Below are 14,569 nucleotides of genomic sequence, written 5' to 3'. Positions count from 1 at the left end.
GAGGAGGAACAGGTGAGAAGGAGGAGGAAAAAGGAGAAGGAGGAAAAGGTGAGGAGGAGAAGGAGAGAGGATGAAGAGGTGAGGAGGAAGAGGTAAGGAGGAGGTGAAGAGGAGGAGGTGAGGAGGAGGTGAGGAGGAGGAAGAGGATGTGAGAAGAAGGAGGTGAGGAGGTGAGGAGGAGTTAGCTAGGAGGAGTTAGCGAGGAGGAGCAGCAGCAGCAGCAGTAGCCTTAGCTGCTGACATCAGCTCTGTCTCCTTGTTTTCGAGGACACTAGGCAGGCATGAGTCAATTGCACTCCTCCCCCCTCCCCTCCCGCTCCTCTCCCCGCCCCTCCTCTCCTGGCCCCGCCTCCGGCTCGCGGCCAGACTACAAGTCCCAGCAGGCCCGGGCCGGCCGGCGCAAGCGCAGCGAGGCCCGAGTTTGAGTGGCAAGTTGTTTGTTAGACTGTAACACCAGCTGCTTTCTGCACTCGGGAGCTGCGCGTCTCCTCTGCCCCTCAACTCCTCCTGCGGCGGCTCCGAGCCTCGGCTCGCTGTTTCTCTCCGCCGCCCGCGGCTGGGGCAGCCCGAGCAACTTTGGGGCGCTGCTTTTGCCTCTCCCCCCAAGCCCTGGGCTTCTCCTCCTCCACGTCCCCCAGCGCCGGGAGCCGCGCCGAACCCCTCCCCTCCAATCAGCCCCGCCGACGGTGCCCCGTGGGGGGGAGGGGGCGGGGGCCGGGGAAGGGGGGGGCGCTGAAGGGAGTGAGACCCCCGTGCGCCCCTCGGATGAACTAACTCCCAATGAGAAAGAGGAAAAGATGGAGCTTCACATCTTAGAACACCGGCTGAAAGTGGCCAGCATAGCCAAGGAGAGCGTGCCTCTGTTTACCTACGGGCTCATCAAACTTGCCTTCCTGTCCTCCAAGACCAGGTGAGTGTGCCCGGGGGGGGGGGCCCACGCACCCGCGCCCCGGCGCCCGATCGCGGGGAGACAAAGAGGCTGCAACTGAGCCGGCTTCCCTGGGCTAATTCCCTTGCAGGAGCGGGGAGGGGGGAGGAGGGAGGAGGGGAGGGGGTGGGGGGAGCGGAGAGGGCTAGAAAAACAACTTCGTGCCTGTGGATCCCCCCTCCTCCTGTCTCCCCCCCTCGCTTGGCTCTGCCCCCTCCCCTCCCTGAGCCTTCCTCGGGGGGCCGGGGGTGTTTTTGACAAAGCCAGCTGGGCTGCCCCTTGGCTGGGTCTTTCCACTCTCTGTCTGTCTCACCACCCCCCTCCCCTCCTCTCTTCTCCTCTCTCTCTCTCCTCCCTGCCTCCCTCTCTCCCTCCCCCCCCCTGGAAATCTGGAGAGCCGGGGAGGAGGGAGGGGGAGGAGGAGGAAGAGGAGGAGGAGGAGGAGGCGGCTGCAGTCGCGAATGAATGAATGAATGAATGAAAAACAGGTGTGGGGAATGTAGAGGAAAAACAGTGAAAGTAAAGAAAAAAAAGGGAGACAGAGACAGAGAGAAAGAAAAGAATCGGTTCGTTCCAGGGACAACAAAGAGCTGGGGGCCGGGGGGGGGAGGGTGAGGGGAGAGCAGCGGAGGGAGGGAATCTGCCCGGAGCAGTTATGGGGAGGGGGTGGATCATAAAATCCTGAATGTGTGTTTCTGTCAAGGTAGCTGGTCGAAATTCAGAAGAGCCTGGGGGCCAGGGAGTGGAGAAAGGCTCCGGTCCTCCCTGCAACCTTCTGCTTTTTTGGGGGGTGGGAGTATCTTTAAAATCTCATTATTAATCATTATTATTGTGCCTGGAAGAACAGTTTCCAAATCTGTGCAAAGGGTGGCAGTTATATTCACTGTGTTTGGGGTGGGTTTTTTTTGGGGGGGGCGATGCTGCAAAGACAGCCTCCCCTCCAGAAAAGGAAGCCTCCCCAAGGCCTTTAGAACTTAAGTGGCTAAAGGTGTCTGAGACTTGGCAGGCTGGGTGGGTGCCCTGGCTGGATCTATTTGTCAGGCCCCAGGGCTGTATGGATGAAGGGCTGTGAGAGAGAGAGAGAGAGAGAGAGAGAGAGAGAGAGAGAGAGAGAGAGAGAGAGAGAGAGAGATTCCGGCTGACACTTAAGTGTTTTGTTTTTCCCAATGCTTATGACTTCACTTTTCATCGGCTACCCTTTCCAATCCTGGCTTAAATGGGGAGGGGGGTGCTGGAAGAGAAGCTCCTGGCTAATGGGAGTTGTTGTGACTGGTGTTGCATTTTTCTCCCCTCCTTTCAAAAAAAAAGGAAAAGAAAAGAGAAAGTTGCAAGTCAAGGTTAAAATTAAAATAACCGGTTTCTGCTTGGCGAGTTGGAGATTTAAAAGGGGGGGGGACAGAATTAGAAGGGCCATTGAATGGGACTGTCTTAACTGCTCTGGTTAACTTCTTACTTGCTTGTCTGGAAATCTCCCTAGATCTGTGCCTCTGCTCCCCCCCAAACACACCTCCCCATTGTTTGCCTAGGTCCTGTTTACCAAGTATCTTGTTGACTTTCTTAGCCTGGGCTTTTAAGGATGGAAATCTCCATATGAATTTGGCTTTTGCCTTCAATTTCCCTGTAACTGAGGCTAGAGGAGCCCAACCCTATTTTTTTTTCTTAAAAAGGTAATTATTAAACAAGTCCTCTGTTTAAAAAAAACAAAAAAACCCAGCTCCCCCCCCAAACTGCCTATCCCCGTTATCCAGTGGGGGGAGGTCCGGGTATAGAATTCCTCCTCAGGGCCCCCAGTGATGGGGTACACCGGGTAAGCCCCCTTGCTTTTTTTTTTTCTCCCCTTCTGTTTCTTGTCACACAGGCAACTGGGGGTTGACTTGCCTGTACTGTAGTCATCTAGTGGGGGATGACTCAGGCTGCAGCTGAGTCTTTTGCAGGGGGTGGGGAGAGAAACTGGAGGGGATTCATGGGCTAAGACATTGGTGTCTGGGGAGAAACTGGAAAAACTGAAGGGTACGAGCCCCAGGGAGTTATGAACAGCCCTTGCAGGGCGGTCTGGGAGCTGGAGTGACCCCCTCCCCTCCCCAGTAGAGTGAATTGTGAAGGCTTTTCCCACCTGCCTGTGGTCCAGGTGGCCAGCACTACTCAGAAAGTGTCTCAGTCTTCGCCTCTCACCCCAGGATTCCTAAGGGGGGGCGGATTCTTGATCATCTGGTGATGGGGTGGGAAAGCCTTTGGACTTGGGAGTCATTGATTTAGAGCTGGGAGGGCCCTTTGAGGTCATCTCTAACCTCTTCCTTTTTACAGAGGGAAGTGACTTGTCCAAAGTGCCACAGATAATAAATGGCAGTCATGATTTGAACCCGGATCTTCTGACCCCAAATCCAGAATTTTCCCCACTGCATCATGCCGGCCTAATTTCAGAGCCTGGTTCTGCTCTTTAATACCTTGGGGAAGCCGCTTCATCTTTTCAGGCCTCAGTTTCCTCCCCTGTAATATTAGGGGATTAAGTTATAACCTCTGAGTTCCTTTCCACCCTTAAAGCTATGATCTTTGTTGACCAGGCAAAGAAAAGAATGATGCACCTCTTAGATTAAAAAAAAAAATAGGGGGCAGCTAGTGGTGCAGTGGATAGAGAGCTGGCACTGGATTCAGGAGGACCTGAGTTCAAATCCAGCCTCAGGCACATAACTCTTAGTTGCTCTGTGACCCTGGGCAAGTCACTTAACCCCATTGCCTGGCCTCCCCCCCCCAAAAAATAGGGGAGAATCTTGGTCGATAAAGAGAGAAATCTTCTCCCACCCAGAAAATCAAGCCAGAAGACGGTGGAGGGGAGGGAATGTGAGCCCTCTGAGGGCAGGGGCCAGCTGCAGAGTCTGGAATCCTCCCTGCTGCTCATAGGCCTTGGTTGTTTGGTTCCTGTTCTCATTCCACATAGACCCAGCAAGAGTTGGCTGTTGGCCAGCTGTCCTGGGGGATGAGGCCTTCTTGTCTCCCATGGCTGTTCCTCAAGCCAATGTGTGGGGCCTAGATCTGCTCTCAAGATGCAGCACCAAGCCGGGCCGCCATGTTGGCCCTGCCGTTCACAGTGGACCACACGTTGTCATGATTCATACTTGTCCAGTGCTTTGCGATTTACAGAACATCGGGGGGGCGGTTATCCCCATTTCGTAGATGAGGAAATTGGGGCTCTGAGAGTTAAGTGACTTCTGGGTACCCATAGCTGATCTAGTGGTTGAGGTGGAATTTGAACCTAGGGATTCGGACTTTCATTGCAGTGCTATGACCACCAGGCTATGTTTGTTACTTCTCACTTTAAACAGAAACACACACACACACACACACACACACACACACACACACACACACACACATATACTCTCTCTCTCTCTCTCTGTCTGTCTCTCTCTCTCTCACTCTTCTACAGCTGTAAAAACCAAATTCTTCTGCAGTTTAGACCCCCCACTCCTCCATGGTAAAAAGGAAATGGACCCAGACAGAGGAAGGGGTGGTCAGCTTAGGGTTCACAGTGATGGGTAGATTTAGAATTTACCCTTGATTCCATCCATTCTGGTTGCCTTTGCCCTGATGTCAAGGCAGGATTCTCACCCACAACCAATGGCAGTTTGTTTTTTCCCCCAGAGTGGACACAGCGAATAATAGATAATAATAATAATAATAAAAAACAGGTAAAAACCTGGAGGAGCCCCCAGAGGTTCCAGAGCCTCTGTCCTCTGCCCCTCTTCCCTTCCCAGGTAGATCTTCTACCCCTTTTGGCTTCTGTGGCCCCTTGGACCTGTCCTAGGTTCTCCTTTCTGGATTGAATGAATGAATGAATGAATGAATGAATTTAGCCCCTACTTCCTTCTGAGCTCCAGTGCCAATGGAAATGCCTGCCCTCGAGGAGTTGAATGGGAGACCTCCTCTTATAACTGAGGGTGTGTAGTGTGCCCCAGGAGGGTTATTTTGGTTTGGAAAGTTAGGTTGGGAGTGGACCCCTGGGGCCATAGATTGTTTCCAATGGTATTGATTCAATTTTGTCTCTAGGGCGAGGTGGGGACACCTAAGGCATTTGGCTGGAAGTTGGTGGGAGGGCTGGGGCTCAGGGCACTGGGCAGACGGGACTGAAGGCCTGGCCACCTCTGCTGCCCATTCCCAGGGAACCTGATCCCACCCCAGGGCTGTGGGGGAGCCATTGCATCCCCGTTTGTCCCTCTCCTGAAAGGTGGGTCTCTTTGAGCTTGGAACGTACCTACCTGTTCAGAAAGCCATCTGCCGCCAGCACAGTGCAGTCAGGATTCCTTAACCTGACATTCAAGGCCTTCCACCTGCTGGACGCAAGTCACGTCGCCAGACTTATCACATACGACTTGCTTTCCTCCAGCCTCTGGGACAGTCAGGCCAGGTGACTCACCGTCCCTTAGGTGCAGTTAAAAAAGAACACCACAGGACCTGGAATATAGAAACAGTGTTGGCCTACTGTGGAGTCATTGAGCCACCTATGGAAAGATGCCTCACTGTCTTGGGCCTCGGCTTCCTCGTTCTGTAAAATGGGGGCATTGGACTTAGTGGCCACTGGTGGCCCTCCAGCCCTACACCTAGGGCCCTTTCAGCCCCAGAGACCGCTATGGAGATGGTATGATTACTGTGCTCTTACCCTGCCCCCTCTCCCCCATAAAGTGCTATCATTTCTTTTGCTTTTTGCATTTTTTACTCTTAGAACCATCCCTGTAAAATAATGTTTTTAAATTAAAACCTACCAAAATAACATGCAAGGTTCAGTACCTCTCTTTAAGGGAGGTGAGTGGCTTTTATCACTTTCCTCCAGGCCCCAGGTTGGTCATTGCTTCTCCTCTGATTTCAGCCTCATGGCAGAGAACCATTCTGGAAGCCCCGGGTTCAAGTCCTGCCTCAGACACAGCCTGGACAAAGGCACTGACCTTTCGGACTCTAGACAAAGAAGGTGGCTGGGAATTAAACCTGGGCCAGTCTCTACCACTTCATTTCTGTTCTTGGAGTCGTCACAGATATTTTTTTTTTTTTCCTGGCTCCGTGTCCTTTGTCCCATACCAAAGCCTATACATCCTGTCCTTTCTGCATTTCCCCCTTGAATCCCACTGTCCATAACAGCTGAGGTGCCCCCTCCCTGAGGCCTCCTGGCATCGTCCGTGGCATCCGTGCCGGTGGGTACTCTGGCTAGTCCAGTGGCCTTATTTTTCAGATAGAGAAACTGAGGTGCAGACAGACAAAAGGACACACTTGAATGCAGCCCCTTCTCTGAAGCGTTTCCCACCACCGTCCCTTTGCTAGATTTTGTTAACTTGCAGGACAGATCACCTTACCTGCTCTCTCTGTTCTGTTGTTCACCGATTTCGCTGAATCCTCTCCCATACCTGACTTCATCTGCTTGGTTAACTCCGTCCTTCAAGATCCAGCTTCACTGTCATCTAAGAGCCTTTGCTGCATTTGGCATCAGAGGACCTGGTTCAAATTCCTGGTTCCACCATTTAATAGCCTGTGTGACCTTGGGCAGGAACCTCAGTTTCCTTATCTGTAAAACGAGTTAGTTAGACTAGATGGTCTCTGGAGGTCCCTTCCAGCACAAGCTCTATGCTCCTACAGTGCTAAGAAGGAATCATTTCACCTTTCTGTGCCTCGGTTTCCCTATCTGTACAATGAAGGAGTTGGTCCAGATGGTCTCTGAGGGTCCGTACTGGCTCCACATGTGTGATGACCTTCCTGGAAGCTTTGCTGACCCCTCCCCCTTGGCTCACAGCGTCTGGGTCTCTTGTCTGCAGCCAGTCTGCCCTCATATTTGTGTCACTTATCTGGGGGCCTGCCTTCTCTCCTGCCCCTCAGGGCAAGGGCTGACCTGTGTTTTCTTGACTTCTCTGTCTCCCTCCCCTGTGCCCCAGCCAGGGCTTTTGTTAAAAGGAGCTGCTTTAGTAAATGCCGAATATCTAAAAATCTCCAAACTCTGGTTGGCCTCCTGGGTGCCCCTGGAAGGGAAGGGAAGGGGAGGGAGGGGCTGAATTCCTGGAGGCTCAGTGGTTCCCCTGCTCCCTTCCCCGGGGGATTTTGCTGTTTCCTCATTCTACCTTGGCTCTCGGGGAGGGTCACATATCCGTGCTGAGAACTCTCTTCCAAGCAAGGGCTAGAGAGACAGACAGAGAGAGGTGGCAAGATTGGGATTCTTTGGGTTGGGGGCAGAGTGAAGACTGTTCCCTTTCTTGAGTGTGGTCACCCTGCAGTCCTGTGCAGGTGACACAGCTCTTCTACCCTGGGAATTCTCCCAAACCAATTCTCCTAGGTCTGGAAGTCTCCTGAGCTCTGGGTTCAAATCCCGCCCCCCCTTCCCCAACATAAGTGACTTGATCACCCCTTGTTTCATTCTTTGTAGTCTCTGGGTCTGAGGCCAGTGCCTGACAAATAGTAGGTGCTTAATAAATGCTTGCTTATTGGTTTCCAGCTACCTCAAGAACATTGGATGGCTTCACCCAGATGTCCCATCAACACCTGCATACCAAATTCATTTTCTCTAGTTTGGAAAGCTTTAAGACACCTGGAGAGGGGAGGGGTGTGTGTGTGTGTGTGTGGGGGGGTGTGGGTGTGTGGGTGTGTGGGTGTGGGTGTGGGTGTGTGTAGAGGGAAGTGAGGGAAGTGTCTTTTGATAGATATAATGGCTTTCCTTTGTGATCTCGGGCATTAAGCAAGGGCCCGCAGGCTTCACCAGATCACCCAAGGGGCTGGTCCTAGACCAGAGGTTAGAAGGAATCATCCTGCCTGGACTCCTCCCTCTCACCACTTCCCACACCCAGTCAGGAGCCGAGACCTTTAGAGGCAACCTTTGGAATGTTTCTCGGCTCCAAGGCTTCCTTCTTCCTACTGCCACCATCTTGTTTCAAGTCTTCATGACTTCTTACTGGGACAACTGTGAAAGCTTCCCGCTCTTGGGCCTCTGAGGAGGGGAGGCTGCATTGTACCCCCCCCCAAAACGTAGCAGACAGGATTTCCTCCCATTGGCTGATGGAATTGTAGTGGATTTGAGGGGGACCAAACACCTTGAGTCGGGGATGGGGGGATGGAGGTGGAGAACACTGTGAGTGGGGAGGTGCCCCCCCTTTTCGGGAAGGCAGCTCTAGAAGGAATCCCAGATACTACCATCACTCGGTCAAACAGCAAGCCTTCCATGGGCCCAAACCACAGGCCGGCAGAGACCTGGGGAAAGCCAGGCCGGGTTTTGTGGCCTTCCCAGGCTTGGTTCCTGCTCAGAATTTCCCTAGCTCTAGAAATCCCTGGGTGCCCTCCTCAGGGCTACCTCTGGGGCTTTTAGCTCGAGATAACAAAGTGATCTTTACCCAGTGCTGCAGACTGAGGCTCTAAGCATTCCTGGCTGCTCTGTCCTTTGTGGCCTGAGAGGTCCATCCGGGCCCCAGGGCTGCCTGACCTCAGGGAATACCTGGAGATGTAGAAACTTGTATTTGGGGGGTGGCTACATGATGCAGTGGATAGAGCACTGGCCTTGGAGTCAGGAGGACCTGAGTTCAAATCCATCTTCAGACATGTAACACTCACTAGCTGTGTGACCCTGGGCAAGTCACTTAACCCCATTGCCTAGCCCAAAAAAAAAAAAAGAAACTTGTATTTGGATGCAGAGCCTCAGTTTCCCTCTTCAGAATGCAGGGGTTGGACCAGGCAGATTGCTGCGGTCCCCTTTAGCTCTGGGGTGCTACATTTTCCAGGCTCTACCCTCACCCAGCAAGACAGCCAGCCAGAATTTTCCAGGGTAACAGCAGGAAGGAGAGGTCTGCCCAGTAGTGCTCGGTTTCCATGGTTCTTTGAACTCCTGGGTTTCCGGGGCTCACCAGAGGGAAATTCCCAGGCTCCACCCCAAGTGGACTGTCCTTAGGAATGGGCAGCCAAGCTTCAGGCCCTTTGCAGTCCTGCCCGGGACAGCTACTCCAGCCTGTGTCTGCTAGTCCTTCTTTGGGTGAGCTGGGGCGATTATCTATAAAATGGGGAGGGGGATAGATGGCCCGCGAGACCCCTGCTGCACCTGGATGTGACCAGCTGTGTGACCGCAATGAGTCACTGGACCTCTCAGGCCTCAGCTTCCTTCTCTCTGAAACTGTGGGGGTTTTGTTTTCATTTGGGCGGGGGGGTGGAAGGGATGGGACTAGATGCCTCTGAAATCCCTTTTAGCCCAGAATGTGTGTGTGTGTGTGTGTGTGTGTGTGTGTGTGTGTGTGTGTGTGTGTATGTGTGTGCGCGCGCACTTGAAGGGTTTGCACTAGGTACATATTTATATTTGGATATATTCACATACACACGTGTGGGGGGGAAGTGAAGGGAATAAGCATTTATTAAGTGTCAACTGTATGCCAGATGCTGTTAACTGCTTTTTACAAATATCATCTCTCATTCAATCCCCACTACAACCCTGCAAGGTAAGTCGGGGTTATTATTGTTGTTGATTTTATTTTTTAAATGGGGTTATTCCCATTTTACAGATGAGGAAACTGAGGCAGACAGATTTGGTGATTTGCCTAGGGGCACACAACTAGTGTCTGCTGCCAGATTTGAACTCGGGTCTTCCTGACTCCGGGTCCTTTGGTCTGTGCACTGTGGTGCCAAATGTCTTGGAATTTATATTTATCTGTGTGTGTGTGTGTGTGTGTGTGTGCGCGGCGCGCGCACATTATATATAAAACCTCATTTGAGTCTTGCTCTGTGAGGTAGGTGTCTTTGCCTCTCTGAGTCTGTGGGTGTACAAACTTTTTGCTGAGGCTGCATGTCTCTGATGGGCGATTCCTCACCCCCCACAGGAAGTCTTTTGTCCTTGGTACTCACATCCCCAGCACCTAGCACAGAGCCCGGAATGGTTCTCTATATGACAAATGAGGAAGCTAAGGCTGAGAGAGGTAAGGACCTTTCTCACAGCCAGGAAGTGTTAAAGGTGGGGTTTTCTTGACTCCTGAGCCTAGCCCCCCAGTCACCCCACTGCCCCTGTAAATGATCTCTAAGGGCCTTAGAGGGTCAGGCCCTCTCAAATTGGAGTGGGAGGGCTCTACAGCTTGCAGGCGGCCCCCAGGGACTGTACGTGGCTTGTCCATGAAGACCCAGGCCTCTTCTGCTGTCCTGGGCAGGAGAAGCAGGCATGGTTTGTGTGACTCAGGAAGGCACCAGCCCTGACTCCCAAGGTGAGAGACTGACTGCCCAAGGAATGAATGAGTATCTCTGAAGGCCCAGCATCCAGTGACTTGGGGATGGTGCGTCCTAGCTACAGGTGCCCTTCTTCTGCCCTCTATTCATCAAGATTGGCCACATTATCCAGATTTGATAGGAAACCTCAAGGTGGTGAGATCCCCAGCGCTGGACGTATCCAAACAGATTCTGTACAAGAGATTTCTGAACGAAAAGGGGTCTTGGATGGCTTCCACCAACCTAGACAGGACTTGAAAACTTGTCCCTTTTCCTCGAGGACCGCTTCCAGAGACCCTAGAGAGTGATCATTTGGAGTAGCTGGGCCATCCAGAGTGGAGGTGCCACAAGGTCGTGCATTTTGAACCACAAGGAGCCCTCCTAGTTCAGTCCGCCCGTCCTACTGGGGAGGAGGCTGAGACCCAAAGCAGGTGCGGCCTTTTATTCCAGGTCACACCACTGGTGGAGGTGGAGCTGGTGTTCTAAGGTTCTCTGACTCCAAATCCCACCCTTGACCTGTCTATTGTACAGTCCTGCACCTGTGGATATCCCCTGCAGGCCTAAAGCCTCATTTTAAAATTCACATTGACAGCTCACACCCTTGTAACAACTGGTAAAAAGCTTCCTTTCCTTAGCTTCACCCAAACATTCCGGATACCTTTGGTTTTGGCTTGGTCACTTTCCTTTTCAAATATGATCTTCTCTCTCCTGCCCATCACACAACCTTTGTCCCAAAGACTTGTAAAAAGCAATTCTAGGCAAATGACTACAAGTCTGACCATCTATATAATGCTTCACACCCATAGTCCCTCACCTCTGCATAAGAGGGGAGGAGGGAAGCTTTCTCATCTGCCCTTAAGAGCCACCTTGGTCCTTACAATGATGGAGTGTTTCTTCTTTGGTCTCGATCGGAAACATTTCTAAAATGGTTTCTCTCTGCCAGGATAATCTACTGATCCTCTCTCCTGTCTCCCCTCTCTCCTCCTTTGTTCTGAACAAATCCCTCCCTGCCCTGGCTTAGAGGTGAACCAAAAGGGAGGACTTGGAATACTCTAGATGGCTCTCTGTTTTTCATTTATTCATTTATTAAAATGTATATTAATTATTTTTATATATCTGTATATGTGTGCATGTACATATGCATATACTCACACACATATATATACATATATACACATATGTATATATATCTACACACACACACACACACACACACACAAAGACACACATAATACAGGTATTCATATTGCCCTTAATGCCGTGATTTCTCGCCGGCTTCTCCCCGTCTTGGAGCCAAGTGCCGTGGGGAATCCTAGATCACAGGGCCGCCACACAAGGTGGCTTCTGATTACTAGGGCCCCTACTGTACATGCCTTAAAATCAGAATGCTCCCCTCTCCAGAACCTTCCTTGAAGGGACTACTCAGGGCACAGCAGAATCTTCCAGATAGCTAAGGAATTGTACCTTTACAGACCAAGATTTTTTTCCCCCTAAAATGTGTCTGTATTTTAATCTAATTCGTGTGAGCCTACCAATTCTTCCTGTGAGCACTGTGATGTATTTTTCTTTTCTCTGCTTTGTCATTGGTAAGAACCATAGATTTGAAGCTGGAATAAGCCTTGAGCCATTTGAATTCCAAATCCCATCCATGGTTTTTGTCCATTAAGCACAATTTATCTCCCTCTTTCGTTTTTTAATGATGATTCCAATTCATTACAAGAATACAGTCGTAGAACCTTAGAGCTCAAAGGGTCCTCAGAAGCCAGCTGGTCCAATACCCCATTTTCCAGATGGATAGACTGAGACCCAGAGAGGGGAGAGAATGTGCTCAAGGTCACCCATTGAGGACCCCACCTGTTCTCCTGAATCCTTAATGCTTAGAGTTCCTTCCATTCCCCATCCCCCAATGTCTCCCATCAGTTGGCAGACTGTGTAAGGACCTAACAAGGCATATAGCCCTGGGCTGCTGTGCCCTCTGAGGGTCCACTGCCGCCTCTAGAAACCCCTCATCTGTCCTGGAGCCAAGCCTCCAAACACCAAGGTCAACAGAACACTTTGTGACCTCTCTGCGCACTTTACAGAGGTGCAAAACATTGTACGGAATGTCAGACTTTTTTGGTGTGAACTGTTTGTTTTTTCCTTTTTAAAGAAATTTTATTGTAAAGAGAAGGGAGGGGCACATTCAGAACTATGAATGATATAAAAACAAGATATCAATAAAAACTTTTTTTTTAGAATTGTGTGTAAGGTAAAAGTCAATAGTCCCTGAGTGAAGGCCCATCCACTGATTAAAGTGACTGGACTTTGTGACTTCTGTTTTTCACTTTACTTCCTGTTGCTCAGCTCTATTCTGGACAGGCAAGGCTGCCTGAATGCTGAGGTCCACGTAGGTTAATCAAATCATTCTCAAAAGGGTTGCCCTAGGGCACCCCACGAGGCAGCCGCACACCTGCTGCTTCAGGATGTCAGTCAAATTCTGAAACCCTGGTGGGGACGTCCACGCCCTGGGCCTGGAAGGTGTAGGAATCCACCTCAAAGGTGAGAGAGGACACTGATGGCTCACATGCCTGTAGCCCGGGAAGGCTGGCTAAAAGCTTCTCTCAGGATCCAAAGTTCAAGAATCATTATGCCCATTTTACAGATGAGGAAACTGAGGCACGGGGAGGTGACGGCAGTGACTTCCGACCTCCTGACCACTAGGTCCAGTGTTCTCCTCCCTCACCCGTTCACCCACCCGCCTCTGCTGCCTAACCAGGACAAGCCCAGATTGCAGCAAGTTATGTTATTTGCAAGGTGGGTTTAACCGTCTCCTCACCAGGCAGCAGCTCATTCCTCAGTACAGGCTCTGGTGTTCACCTGGCCTGTATCTTGTCCCCTTCTCTGGGTCCTTAGACCTGTGTGCTTAGGTCTTTTCCCTTCCCACCCTTCCTGGTAGTGGGGAGAGGCTGAACTTTCTCCCACCCCCCAAGTTCAGAAGTCACTCGATATCATCGCTGATAAGATAAAGAAGGGCCAGGTGACCAGTGTGGCTGTTCCCTCCTTATCTCTGCTGACAGAGCCACCGCCACCGAGCTTCAGCATGAACCCTGGGAAAGGGAGAAAGGGGAGGGAATCTTGTTCTGCTGCCGGGGACTGAAGCTCCCATTGCCAAAGGTTGAGGCTTTGTGAAAGCCTGCTCTTTATTGCATCATGCACCAGTACAGTCCTGGAGGGCTTCATGGAAGAAGGGGGGCCTTAGGAAAGGAGAGGGAGCTGGTAGAAGCCCCTCCTACCAGAACCTTGGACTCTGCCCCTGAGGCCCTGGGCTCCCAGAGAGCTGAGCTTTCTCCTTATCCTGCTGGGAATGAACCAGACCTCCATGCTGGCGTTTCAGTTTCCTTCATTGCAATGTAAGCTCCTTGAGTGCAAGGTCTATGTTTTTGTATCCCTAGCACCTAGTGTTTGTGTTCAGTGGTTTTTCAGTTGTGTCTGACCCTTCCTGACTCCATTTGGGGTTGTCTTGATACTGGACTGCTTTGCCCTTTCCTTCTTCAGTTCATTTTACAGATGAGGAAACTGAGGCACACAGGGTGAAGTGACTTGCCCAGGGTCACACAGCTAGTAAGTGTCTGAGGCCACATTTGAACTCCAGAAGATGAAGCTTCCTGACTCCAGGCCCAGCACTCAATCCACTTTGCCACCTAGCTTCCCAGTGCCTGGTGTATCGTAGTCACTTAAATACTGTAGCTATCTGTCTGTTAGACACTAAGGGAGGAAGAGAAAGAATTTGAAAGCCTGAGGGGGCACTTGAGAACACAGTGAGGGTAGCCTAGGCTGGGGGTCCTTAACCTTCCCTGTGACTGCCGGACAGCATTCTCTACTCTCTTTTTTTTCTTGAGTCTGATTGGATCTTTTAACTGAATTCTACTCATGTCAAGATCCAGTCCTGGTTGAACCGACACTAACTTTATCATGGAGGGGCGGGAATTTCACATCACCTCCATTAGAATTTTTAGTAGAGGACAGGAAAGCCAGCGTAGTCTGACATACCCCCTAAATCACAGTGTTCACAGGAAGAGTAGGTAGGATCTCACAAATTTATATTCTGCAGAGGATGTCAGCCCAGCAGGGATGGAAATCTGAAGAATGAAATTCTGCAGGCATAAGCTGAAACATTTCCAATGAGGAGAAAAAACAGGAGTTGTCTGGGGAGAGCAGTGTGGATGCACGGGGAGCTCACCAGTCCACACTTAGGTTGTTAAAAGGAAGTGGACAGAATTCGAGGCCAGGTGACAGATGAGTAATACAACATGTGGGTACAGTCGTCTGAGAATAATGAATGTCAGGCGTGCTGAGGGTAAGCCCATGCTGGCCAAGAAAGCTTAGCATGACAAAAAACACAAAAGGAGACTTTAAGGTTGCTCAGTTTCTCATTTTTCATCTGTTTTCTCCACCAAGGAGAGT

General features: G+C 51.0%; 1 protein-coding gene across 1 annotated transcript in view; it reads left to right on the top strand.

Annotated features, from left to right (window-relative positions):
• Positions 1 to 416: 416 nt before the first annotated feature.
• Positions 417 to 14,569, top strand: part of CASTOR2 (cytosolic arginine sensor for mTORC1 subunit 2) — a 115,680-nt gene continuing 101,527 nt past the window's right edge. Inside the window, 1 exon segment of the mRNA XM_021005622.2 lies at positions 417 to 910. Coding sequence (XP_020861281.1) covers positions 798 to 910 — 113 coding nt within the window. The 5' untranslated portion in view covers positions 417 to 797.

Source organism: Phascolarctos cinereus, unplaced genomic scaffold, assembly GCF_003287225.1.
Source record: "Phascolarctos cinereus isolate Bilbo 61053 unplaced genomic scaffold, phaCin_HiC Scaffold_5;HRSCAF=322, whole genome shotgun sequence".
In the NCBI taxonomy this organism is placed as follows: Eukaryota; Metazoa; Chordata; class Mammalia; order Diprotodontia; family Phascolarctidae; genus Phascolarctos; species Phascolarctos cinereus.
This window is presented reverse-complemented; position numbering and strand designations above follow the sequence as displayed.